The sequence below is a fragment of the Typopeltis vanoorti genome, chromosome 6 (genome assembly GCF_054136105.1).
Source record: "Typopeltis vanoorti isolate ZY-2024b chromosome 6, IOZ_Tvanoo_1.0, whole genome shotgun sequence".
NCBI lineage: Eukaryota > Metazoa > Arthropoda > Arachnida > Uropygi > Thelyphonidae > Typopeltis > Typopeltis vanoorti.
In genome coordinates this window covers 72,435,789-72,449,615 of record NC_143554.1, presented here as the reverse complement: position 1 = coordinate 72,449,615, position 13,827 = coordinate 72,435,789, and the positions used below count along the sequence as shown (strand labels likewise).

The window sequence follows — 13,827 nt, the reverse complement described above, 5'->3', positions numbered from 1 at the left end:
AGATGTGGTACAGGTTACTATGACAGTGCCATATGATTAAGTTATCATTATCACCAATTTTCTATCAATAATTTTCTTCCAAATAGTCTATTATTTGTTAGCAAATTGATATTAATATTATCAATTGATGTACAGGTGTGCATATACGATGGACAAGTAATGTCCATGTTGATATTACAAATGAGATTATAAATGAGATAGTTATTCTGATTAAAAAAACAGCTTATCTAAAGTCAATTGCTGCACTAGTTAGGTTCCAGAACAATGTCTGAATAACAATCAAATAAATATGGCAAAAACAAAGTCTCAACAATAACATGCATGCCAATATTGATTGAATGTTGGTTCAACAATTCCACATATCTTAAACACAACCACTGATGTTCTTAGTAGGCCAATGAAGCAACGATATTTGTTGAGATGCTTAATTATTCGCATGTTAAATATAAATGCATATTTTATATTATACGCGCGTCTAAGCACTAATCTTTTTATTACAGTATTTTTCTTTTGCTTATTATCAGTGCGTAATTCATTATACAAACGATAAGTTTATTGATTATAGAAAAAGATACAGTCGTTCTAATTGCATTTTATTAAATACATTTCCATAAATTTCTATTAAATATGAGAAAGAAATATCGCATTGAACCTTTTACATAAAATGAATAAATTACATTGAATATGGAAGATACATGAGTGTAGAAGGACACTCATTAAAACTTTAAATTTATAAGACCATACATATATTGAGACGGAGGTCGAGAGACAGATTTAGAAAAAGCAACATTAAAATAAAAAGGAGGGTCGAAGAAAAGAGAATGGGGGGAAAAGAAAGAGACTAAGAAATATTTGCTTCTTTTAACAGGCTCATATTGATATTCTTAACTGTTATATATTTTATTTTTGTTCGAATACAATTTCAAAGCTGTATATTTATCATTAAAACTTCTAACCCATTAAAATAATTCTTCTCGGAGTTATTTTAATGGGTTAGAAGTTTTAATCTCATTAAAACTTCTAACCCATTATCACAGAAAGAGCTTAAAGAAACAGCTTGAATAGGTTAGCGAATTTAGGGCTATTTTTTGTATGATGGATGATTTCCTGGTGCTTGCTGATATGGAGCAGGTTGTTGGTATTGTGGTTGTGGTTGATATGGATCTGGTGGGCAAATTAGGGGACTGGTTATAGTGGTTTGTACCACCACACCACGACGACGCTTCTTGCAAAAGAATCCCAAACCAACGATCACTGGAAAGATGATAATCACACTGATAACCACTCCGGCAACACCTCCTGCTGTTAATCCTGAACAATTGATAAACAAATATTAATACATTCATTAATTAAAATAGATAAACAATCATAAACATGAATACTTTCTGAACTATTGAAAAAGTGAATTTATTTATGAATATACTTCCTATTTTTAACATTCGTTTCTTATGACTGAAAGTAGAGGATTATGGTTTTTCTGCGTTATGTTTTCTAGGGATGCATCCCTATTTTACAGCCAAATATAGAAACTTAAAAACAGTTTCGAAATATACCCGAAAATTTATGAAACTATAACCTTGGTCTTGGTTTGTACTACTTAAAAGATATATGCTCCTAGCTCTACCCAGGAGCCCGTATGTTTACCTTTTCTCTGATGGGAAGCAATGGTTCTAAACAGCTATCAGGCTAGTGAAACCTAATATAATGAATATAAGGCAACTCCAATGCCGAAGATTATATTCTCATAATCTCTCTTGGAATTTTCTCTCTCTCTCTCAAAAAAAAAAAAAAAAAAAAATTATTATATTACAGAATTATAGTTATTTGAGAACCAATGTTTTATATTATAAAACATTGGTTCTCGACGTTTTTTGATACTAATATCACCTAAACCAAAATTGAAAACGTTCGCTACCACTTATTAATACATCTATGAAAATACATATAATGCATAATAAACTATAAAATACTGTATTAGCATGGTGATTTAATTATAATCAATAAAAATTAAATTCAATAAATCGCGAGAATTTGAATAAATAGTTATCAAAAATAATTGACTCAATGTGGCACCTGAGCTTGTTTGACAGTAATTAGCTTCTTAGATTGAAAAACGATAGGAGATGTTCTAGAGGTGTATGTGGGGGGGGAGGATTCAAAGATCGGAATCAAAGAGTTTCATGCCGAATATAGTAACCATAAACGTATCGGCGACTACTAGCGTAAGCTAAAGCACGTAGTTCAAGTACGTAGTACAAACTAGGGCAACTCGTTGCAAAGGTGATGAAAGTTCTGATCGCTATTCTTAGTATTTTCCATAATGTAAAACCCATCTCCTAGGAGATGTCTGATGTCATACATTATGATGGGATGTCACTACCCAGACCGGTTTCGATCTTTATTGAGATCTCATCAGTGAGTAGCTAGACCAAAGTATAATACTAAGGGTATAGCGAAAAGAACTTATATATTCTGCTATACGAGTTGTCTCGATAAATATCGAAACCGGTCTGGGTAGTGACCTCCCACCATAAAGTATAACATCAGACATCTCCTAGTAGATGGGTTTTACATTATAGAAAATACTAAGAATAGCGATCAGAACTTTCACCACCTTTGCAACGAGTTGCCCTAGTTACGTTCATATTAAACGTTTATTCGGTATGAAATTCTTTGATTCCGATCTTTGAGTTTCTTATTCGGTTTTAAAAACTGTGGGATTTAATATCCCCTTAATTTAAATAATGTTTTTACATAGCCGAAATGAAGCCTATTGGCTCTTTACTTTAAATAATTTATGGGTGCACACCTTTTTGACAACTCGTATAGCAAAGTATATAAGTTATTTTCGCTATACCCTTAGTATTATACACATCCACCATTGCTCTCTTCACGAAGGCGTCCATTCATCCAAACCAATTAATCCAGCAAACCGGAAACTATGATGGTAATGACCACTGGAAACACAAGAGACCTAAAGCCATCCTAACACCCAACGACGACACTTAACCACCTCTGCCTCCTCAGGGCGAGCTAAAATAGCTCACAAACTTCTCCCATCACTGCTTCCGAAACAGACAACAGGGAATACAAAAAGCGTAATGCTTCACCCTCTGCGCCATAAACGTCCTGCGTCCTGCGTCCCTTAGTATTATACTTAGTATTAACTATAAGAAGATTTATATTACGGTTAGCGATGAATTGTAAATTTTTAAAAATTTACAATTTTGCAATCTTTTCTGATGTTGTTTCATATTTTGGAACAAATCCAAGTTGATTCCTAAACAGAGTTTAATATTAACTCATTTAGGGATGGAAAGGAATCACATTATACAATTAGGGTTTATACACCGCATTGCGACTCTTTTAATATCGCTTATATTTCATCTTCAGCTTGCAAAAATGGATAAAAATTCACCTTGCAAGGTTGTTCAAATGATGGAAGCATTGGCTATCGTTAGTTGGCAACTCTTCGAAAAAGTCGTGTTTTTTTTAATTTAATTATCTATTTTCGCTGCATTCCACCTAAAGTCTTCCAAGGTCCTCTTGTGGTACGAGTACCACATTTTGGGAAATACTGTCTTTGTCAAAACTCATTCTAATAGAAACAGGTAGTCAATTAACATGGTTTCTCGATAATTCCTTTAATGTTCTAAGAGGAATTAGCGAGAAACCATATTAAATTATATTAATTACATATTTTTATGAATCCAGAAGCAAGTCTCTTCCAGAATATCCTAGTAACTACCACGAATTTGATTCAAAAATTTGTAATTAGTATTATCAACTTTTTTTTTCTCCATTCTCTCAGTTAATATCTTCCATGTTTAAATTTCCCATTAATAATCCATTACCTTCTCCTTATAAGTAACTGGTTCCTAATATTATCTCGTTTACTATGGTAATATACTATTCCCATCTCCTGTCAAGAACGGGAATTCAAGTTACTATTGATGTAATAGTCTAACGCTTCCTGCATAATCAATAACATATCCTTCCTTTTTTATTTATTCGTTCTCTTCTGACGATAATATACTTCTCCTTATGTACTTCAATATCAGGAACATCATCATCAAACCAATAGTCGGAAAATCACACAGTCTCGCCGTTTTATAATAACGAAACATTGAATCTTTGCATGGATGGTTTCTTTGTATTCTGATAGCATGAAGAGAGCCAAGAAGGAAACGAGGAGTCTAAGAAGATTATTTCTATTGCATTGCATGTACGATAATTTTCCATCCCCCATTCTCTGTACTATATACCTTTTTATCAAACGTTTCTCACTGACCTTTCTAACATTTCTGTCGCTCTCCAAAATGAGCAAAGACATTTATAAACAATTAAATTCCACATTTTGTCATTTCATATGAAATAAAACATTTAATATTAACAAACGCATTTATATTATTTGCTACTATTCGAAATTTAATATAACAAGACTATCTAAAACAACATTATATTTCTTTGATATTTTTGTCATTTTTTAATATTATTTAGCGTTTTCGTCTATCTGTAAACAAAAAACAGACTTCATGTTACTTAATAGCAACAGTTAAATCCCCATTCTGAATTTATGAACATTTTTTTTTGCAATATCTGTTATGAAACAAATGTACAAAACAGAGCTGCTATCTATTTGGAACCGCTTATATAAATAAACATCATAAATATACATTGTGAACCTTCAGAAAGAACTGCAGATGCTACTCGACATTTGAAAATGTGACATTTATGAAGCAATCAAAAATGATCTCTTCAACATTCGTAATAAAATCTGAAGCTTTGTTATTCATAATTGTCTGAGTGTCCTTTATAAGTTTACTATTTTTATTTCTATAATAGAATCTGCAAAGTATTTAAAAATTATTTGTGATAATTCTACATCCTCTGTCCAAAAAAGACACAAAACGTTTCGAAAATAGAAGAAACTAGTGGCGCCACCTGTTGTATCTTTTTTGATGTCGAAAGATTCAACCTTCATTAGTGTTGTGCAACTGTTTATGACATTAGAAGCCGAGTTATAGTGCCAAGAGTGACAGTGTTTTGACGAACGGTAGGATAATGAGTTTCAAACAGAGAGCTGCGATTGACTTTTGTGTTAAACTTGGTAAACGTTTTACCGAAACGCATCAAATGTTTCAAAAAGCATACGGTGATGAATGCTTGTCCGGTAGTCAAGTTTACGAGTGGTTTAAGCGATTTCAAAGTGGTCATGAGACGCTTGAGGACGCGAAAAGCCGGGGCTTCCAAAAACCGGACTGAGAGAAGTTAACATCCAAAAAGTGCGTGATTTTATCAAAGAAAACCCGACATCGTCCGTGAGGTTGTTTGAAGATGAATTTGGAATTCCAAAATCAACTGTGCACAACATTTTGACCGAGAGTTTGGGCCTTCGTAAATTGAATTCGCGATTTGTTCCCCATAAGTTGACCGACGACCAAAAAATGTATCGAATTGAACACTGCAAGGACCTCATTAAACGTAAGGACTCAAACTTCCTTGAAACGATCGTTACTGGTGATGAAACTGGTGTTTTGAGTATGAGCCCAAAACAAAGCCCAGAGTGCTGAGTGGAGGCCAGCAGAAAATGGGCATCCGAAAAAAAGTCGCTTGGAGAAATCAAAAGTAAAAACAATGCTGATTTGTTTCTACGATTCCAAGGGCATTATCCACAAAGAATTCATTCCGCCTGGCCAAACAGTCAATGGTGAGTTTTATCTCGACATTTTGAAGCAATTGATAGCTAGAATTCTTCGCGTACGGCATGGATATCGTGACCACCGACCGTTCGTCAAAACACACTGTCACTCTTGGCACTCTAACTGGGCTTGTAATAAAACAAATGTCATAAACTGTTGACACAACACTAACGAAGGTTGCAGCTTTCGACAACAAAAAGATGCAACAGGTGGCGCCACTAGTTTCTTCTTTTTTTGAAAAAGTTCGGTTTCTTTTGGACAGAGGGTGTATATGATTGCTAAAAAAAGTTCGTCTACCATAGCTTGCCCACGATATTACTATACCATAGGCGTATAATCTTTCGAGGGGAATTACTACAAAACGCACAAAATAAAATTGAAAATATTGTGCAACGCTTTCTAATTTTTACGACTTTGTAAATAAAATCTTTTATGATATACTATAGAAGCTTGTAAAGTCTTCTTCACTATAACGATCAATTTTAGGGTGTATCGGTGTCATAATGATTTCTACAAGACATTAAGCACCTAAAATTCTAAACGCCATTTGAGCGATAGGTTTACACGTTCAGATTTTAATTTTAAATTCCATATTTAAAATTTAAAATGTTATTTTTTTATTTTTCAGAATTGATCACTGAAACAGGTTCCTGACAATTTTACATTCTGTTTAAAATTTTAAAAGTTTAAATATATGTTTCGAAACACGACACAGTAATATCATAGAAAGGCATAAAAACCATTAGAAGGAATTCAAAATGTGCTGAATACAAGAAGAATCCAGTTTCTAATCAATCTTGTAACAAAGTACATGGAATGGATATTAATTTTTTATCATCATCATCAAATTCCTACCATGTACACTCAAGGGGTGTACAGGATATGACAGTACTACATGAAAAAATTACATCATCATTAAAATAAAAAATGATGGTACAACATAACAAAATTAATTTTTTATTTATACAAATAAATAGAATCTTCAAAATCTAAACTCTACTTTTTATATGTGAGCCAAAGAGAGATTGAAAGTTTCATAAAGTTCCTAAAAATGGCATCCATATAAAAATAATCGGATAACTATTTCTGTAAATCACACTTAATTAAAACACCTTTGTAGCTTACGTTGTCTAGAGAACCCCGAGTATTTCTTGTAAAAAATAAAACAGAAAACATAATTGCACTAATAATAATACGAACTCTACGTTAACTACAAACGATAGGAAAATAATTTTGTTCAAATGCATTTTATTGTTAATGTTATTTTAATCTCTATTACTGGAAGTTTTAATGAAGGATATCAATACTTACTGTTATTATAAATAATAGAATTACATCCAGTATGTAAGATTACAAAGAAAATACTAAAGAGGATAACTGAAGTGGTGGGGGAAGCCATTTTTAAGTGACTGAAATAATTATACAGCACGATAGCTTATGAGCCAAGAAAAATGCACAGAAAGACAAATATTCAGTTCACTTATTGATTTCTCAGAATAAAGTGAAACTGCTACCTGATCAGTTTAATATAATTATCCCTGGTCGACTATCACAATGTACTTCGAACTTTATAATGTAATTTGAAATGTAAGCTGAGCAGAAAAATTGCATTGGAACCTATGAATGTTAAATCAGATTTGCTTCGGCTGCACGTGCAAAACAACATTAAAGAGGCGCGTACAGGACAATCAATTTAATGTACTTTTACTGAAGCGGGTGAAGTTATAATTGTCAACTGTTTTTAAGATTTTTTTCTTAAATGACCGTAAAAACGTGCTAATTGAAGATGTCACTGAAAAACAGAGTAGCTGAAGCAAATGCTTAATTTGTCGCGAAATAATGTGGCAAAGATTGAGACACTTGCTTTTCTATTGAGACATAAACGCATATTTTGAAGAGAATAACAACCGTGTTAAGTCATATTTTTTCAAACTATCTATCAAGTAGTCGATATTATTAAAATTATTCTAAGATCTAGTTGTCAGATAAAGCTAGCACGTGAATTCGAATAGCAGTGTACATAAGTTTTATGGTCTAATAGGATTCATTATGATAATGCCAAGTATTATTATGTCATTAACCATAATGTGTAGGCAGACGGATGCACGCAAGCTGATATCGCTGCTCTCGTTTTTATAGGTTTAAAGTGGTTTTAACTCATGTTTTTAATTTGAAAGTGCTGCTACTTAATTCTTCTAGTCACGCTGAAGACAGGGACGTTTAAACCATCACAGTCGGCTAAGTAATTCCAAATCTTCCATGCTGAAAGTCATAGAGTGAACTGTTGTCACCAACCAACAAAGAATAAGGGACGTCGCCATTTTAAAAGTCTCACTACAGTCGCTAACGGGAAGAAAGTCTAAAGGAGAACGAGATAGCGAAGGTGAAGCACGAGTTGTAACATGTGCAATAAGCCATTAAGCGACGAAGGGGACGGGACGGGACGCATTGTTCTGGATGTGGAAAAAGACAACATTTCCAATGTTCAGGGATCTCAGAAAGCACATAGAAAGCAAAAGGAGCAGTGGAACGGACAGAATGGCACTGTCTACAATACCGTGAGAAGAAGAACAAAGACCAGACACCAAAGAAAACCAACGACGCATATCAAGGTAAGCCACTTCCAGATCCTAAAATTAAAGATAACTTTGATTCATTTAAACTCATGGTGAAAGATTTGTTAAATACACACATGGAATAAATTAACAAAAAATTCGAGGAGTATGAACATTACATAAAGTTCAATAACGTGACCGCTGAAGAAATGTTAGAAACAGTGCGAGAAATAAAGACAAAATTAACATTAGTGATAGAAACACAAGAAACACTCAAGCGCTAAAATGAAGAACAGCGGAAAGAGATAAACACACTCAAGTGTCAAATGGAGCACATGCTACAAAAAGAAAGAAAAAAAGAACTTCAAATTGAGGGAATAACAAAAGAAAAGACAGAAGATTTAAGCAATATAATGCAACTGATCGGCAGCAAAATCCGCATTCAAGTTGCAACCACAGACATCGCCTCTATTAACCGAGGCCCACAAAAAAAACAAAGAAAGACCGCCACGAACCATTGCTCGTTTTACTAGCCGAAGGTTGAGAGACTCCATTCTTGCAGAGAGCAAGAAAACATGGCCGACAACATCGATCCTAACTGACAACAAACTCTCAACACCAATCTATGTAGCTGAACACCGGACTCCATACTTTAAAAATCTTTTATACCAAGCTAGGAAGACAAAAACAGAAAAAAACTGCAAGTTCCTGTGGACAAAGAATTCACAGATATTTATGAGAAAGAATGAAAATACTCCAGTTTATATAATTGCAAGAGAATCCGACCTACACAGCCTAATATAAAACACTAATATAAAACACTCACTCTTCGCATCCTTAAGAAGAAGATTAAAAATCACTTAAAAACTATATAATGGAGATCTCAAATATAGGCGAACATATCCAAACAGACAGTATAAATTTCAAGGTCTTTGAATCTTTGAAGAAATGGTCGGACAACATTTCCACCAATACCGACTTCACTATCGTACACACAACATTAAGAAGCATAAAAAAAAAAAAACTGGCTTACATTCCAGTCTGTATTTTTTTATAAGGTTATCGACAATGCTCTTTAATATGATCCAGTTTTGTCAACTTTTATGGTGGTGGTGGGAGGGGGGTGGAGGTAGTGTAATTAAACGGAGTAGAGACTGTTGATAACACTGCTCAACTATACTATGACAAACATAGATGCGATAATACTGACCGAAGTTGCAAAAAACTACACAGAAATTTACGCATACAACATCAATAATTACCAAACCTACAACTTATATAGACCAAACAAAAGAGGAGATGGCATTGTGGCATTTATCAAAGAAAAAATACAATGTCACTGAAAAACAAACTCACTTCGAACATGCGGAAACACTAATTATGGAAATCACAAATAGTATCAAATACACAATGCACATAATATAGTGATCCCCATATAATAATCCACTCAGCTTTCTTCAAGAGTTAAAGCTTGGCTAAGCGGCATCGAATCCCGTACAACACATAGGCTCATCCTAATAGGAGACATTAATATAAATACACTTGACCACGCTTCTTCAACCACTAACACACATCTAGATATACTAAGTCAGTACAACATAAACCCTACCATTAACTCCCCAACAAGAGAAGAAATACTCAATAACTCACTAACACAATCATGCATTGATCATATCAACATACGGGCTCCCCCTCCATAAATATACATCACCAGTAATTAACGTGAAAATTGCCGATCACTACTTTGTCTCAACTTCGTTTTATTACGTTTCCTACTCCCCCCCCCCTCCCACCACCACCATAAAGTCGACAAAACTCGATCATATTAAAGAGCATTGTCGATAACCTTATAAAAAAATACAGACTGGAATTGCCTACTTAAAATAAATGATCCTGTAACGTTATATCAGAATGTCCTACAAAAGTTCACAGAAATATAAAAAAAAGCGCAAAGCCTACACAAACCAGGCGACAAACGAACAATATTCCATGGATAAATGGCGATATATTAAATAGACATACTATAAAAGAATACCTATGGAAAAAACTAAAAAAAAGTCACCAGTAACACACATTTACAAATCTTATACAAAAACACAAGAAATCGACTAACAACAAAAATTTGTAGGGCAAAAAGACACTACTACTTCCAAAATTTCATGGAATATAACGACAACAGTAAGCAAACATGGGCTACACTCAACGAATTAATAACCCGAAAAAAGAAAACTTCAGCACAAGATTTTATTGCAAAAAGCTTTGATCAGGACACAAACCAAGTGGAACAAGCAGACTCATTCAACCATGCCTTCACAAACAATATCACACAACTCAATAAAGACAATCTAACAACGATCTACAAAAAACTACCGACACAAAGTCAACAACAAACGATGTATTTTCTACCTGTAACAAAACAGGAACTGAATGAAGTACTCTTACAGCTAAAACCAAAGACCACTCCAGGAATTGATTCACAGACCTTTTAACACATTTTGAACAAATAAATCCAATACTTTTGAAACTCGTGAACACAATATTCGACACTGGCATTATTCCATAACAACTAATAACACGGTGTCCCTCAAGGAGCCATATTATCACCCTCTGTTTTCAACATATACATTAACGATGTTCAAAACATGAACATAAGAAGTCAAATATTTCAGTAGGCATATGACACCGCACTACTATCAATCCACACAGACATCAACGCGACTCTCTAAAGCACAACAAGAACCTAAATGAAATCACAACATATTTCTTCCAAAACGCAATTGTAATCAACGGCACCAAAACACAGATATTGATAATACACAATCCAAGAATCATGCGCCCCGCACCACTATTGATACACTGTCACACCGCTGCATTAGCAACAACAACAACAAAAAAAAAAAACTGTCACCAACAAAGTTAATATACCATTAACACTAACATATACATCACAAATCACCAGCATCCAATGCTTGCATCCCATACATAAACAGTAACAACAACAGTATAAATAGTGAAGGCTAATCCCACTCTCTTCATAAAAGCCAATCCAAGCTTCGAAGTAGGTGGGATTAATCCGCCTCATTAATTGACACGTAATCCTCATAATCAAAGACTGCATATTATGTAACAAAACAGTCAGAAATGTGTATAACAATAATGAAGATACTGATATAAAAAAAATTGTCTATATGTAAATAGGCTGTATAAAAATAAGCAATGATATTGATATTGAAAAAAAATTATGTATATTTATATTTAGAAATCATTGTACTCTACATTTTGCACAGAACAGAAAATGTGATAGTATACATAATTGGATATATACATACTCTGTATGATGACAAATAAAATGTTATTAAAATTAAAAAATAAAAAAATAAAAAATTTAAAAAAAATAAGAAATAGGAGACGATGTTTGATTGCTAGAGTGAGGTTTCCCGTTGTTTTTTTTTTATTTTTTTTTTTTATTATATTCACTATACCAAATGCCAGTGGAATTCAAACCATCATTGACTGATATGCATAAAACTAAACGCCGATTTAGAAGTTATAAATGAAAAAAAAAAATCTAAATTTGGATTTTTTTATTTCTCAACCTGTAAAAAAGGAAGAAAAGAACCACGCGAATTCTAAAGTGCAAGTGTGGACCGTGGAGTGGATAAACTGGAGCACTTGCTCAAAAATTATTTCTCAAATAGGAACAAAACCGAAAGCAAAAAAAAAGTATGTAAAATGGCAATAATTATCTGAGTCGCATTTACTAGAAGATGAATTTTATTATTATTCTTTCTTATAGTTGTTCGCTCTCATCAAATATAAATTTAAAATTTAAAATGTTGAAAGTTTTGGTTAGAGTATAATAAATTTAGTTTAATCCTTTATCCAAGTGTGAGCAAACAAAGTTTGCGCTTGAAAGTATCTTCAGGACTGGGGTAAGGTGGTGCAACACCAGGACGACTCCTTGCAAAGGTGGAGCAAAATACTAACAATCCTATCTCAGTATCTCCCATAATGCAAAACACATCTCCTTGCGGATATGTCTAATGTTATGCATTAAGGGGAGGGCCACTACCCAGACTAGTTTCGACCTTAACTAGTCTGGGTAGTTATAAAAAATAAAAAATTACTATGGTAGTCTTTATTGATTTAACTAAAGAATTTGATACACTTACACATCAAACCTTATTAGAAAAGCTGAGACATGTTGGAATAGATGAGCCTCTGCACAAGTGGTTTACAAACTACCTTCAAAATAGAAAGCCTATCACACGTGTCGGGTCAAATCGAAGTACTGCTTGATTCAAGTTAATTCAAGTTGGGGAGAGTACTGCTCCCTGTGGAGTGCCATAGGGAGCAGTACTCTCCCCAACTTGAATCAACATTTATATCCACGATATGAATCAGATGCCTCTCAAAGGTAAGATCGTCCAACACGCAGATGATACAGCTATAATATCCATCCATAATAACGCAAGTATAGCCCAAACAAATATGCAATATGACATAAATCTGATCATAGACTGGCTCACCAAAAACTCCATACACCTAAACTCAGATAAGACAAAATTAATGATATTCAGAAATCCACTGACTCGACCAGTTGATAACAAATATATAACCATCCCGCATCCATCTCCAACATAAAAAACACACAGAACAGTAAAACCATTACAATCACTCATATTGAAACAATACGATACCTTGGAATTTACCTCGATGCAGATATGAACTGGAATAACCACAAAAAACATCTACAAAACAGACTATGAAAAATAACTGGCAAACTCAATAGATTAAAAGACATGGTTCCCACGCGCCTAAAAACACTAATCTCCCAATAATCTTCCAACAAACGGAAGCCGTTTGTTGAGAGATTGTTGAACCAGATTTCTCTCCACATGTCAAGTGTTGATGGCAGGACAGCTGAAGAGAGTTCGTCCATGGACCAGAGAGGGTTTCTAGATTTTAGGCGAAGTCCTGATGGGGTTTATGAGAGTCTGGTGCAGGGGCAGGAGTCGGTTGCTCATTGCTTTATTATATTCTTTAATCTAAGCTTGTCTTCTCCGTATGTTTGGTGGAGGAATGTTAGATAGGACAGGCAGCTAGGAGAGAGAGAGAGAGAGAGGGGTGCTTCTCACTGTCCCGCTAATTGTGCACATGGTAGAGTTTAGCTGGGTGTCTATAATATTAGTGTGTGCACTTCTTTCCCAGACAGGGACACAATATTCTGCTGCAGAGAATGCGAGGGCTAGTGCAGACGACCTTACGACTTCTGCACTACAACTCCAGGTTGTTTCAGCAAGCCTTGAAATTATATTGTTTCTCGTTTTAATTTTGTTGGATAGGTTGGTGATGTGCCTTTTATAGGTTAGGCTCACTCCAAGATATTTCGCGTGAGGCTCGTATTGTACCATTTTTCCACAGAAAGAAAGATTGAGGTGTCGGTTTGCCTCAGCATTCTTCAGGTGGAATACTGTGGGCACAGTTTTCGTTGGATTTGGCTTCAAGTACGACTGCTCGAGGTACTCTTCCAGGATGTTCAGGTCTGTGTTCAAGGTTGATTCCAGGTT

At 34.3% G+C, this 13,827-nt stretch overlaps 1 protein-coding gene across 1 annotated transcript; it reads right to left on the bottom strand.

Moving 5' to 3' along the window:
* Nucleotides 1-580: 580 nt before the first annotated feature.
* On the bottom strand, nucleotides 581-7,182 carry LOC150105545 (uncharacterized). The gene is made up of 2 exons (XM_090394882.1): nucleotides 7,014-7,182; nucleotides 581-1,311 (listed from the first exon to the last, which is right to left on the bottom strand). Exons 1-2 carry the CDS (start codon nucleotides 7,099-7,101, stop codon nucleotides 1,082-1,084), a joined length of 318 nt encoding a protein of 105 aa, XP_090251008.1. The 5' UTR covers nucleotides 7,102-7,182; the 3' UTR covers nucleotides 581-1,081.
* Nucleotides 7,183-13,827: the final 6,645 nt, after the last annotated feature.

Excerpts from the sequence above, each read along its gene's own strand:
- LOC150105545 (XM_090394882.1), bottom strand. The coding sequence starts at position 7,101 with ATGGCTTCCCCCACCACTTCAGTTATCCTCTTTAGTATTTTCTTTGTA. Across the intron at positions 1,312-7,013 it reads TTCTATTATTTATAATAACA|GATTAACAGCAGGAGGTGTT; the intron begins GTAAGTATTGAT and ends TCAATTGTTCAG.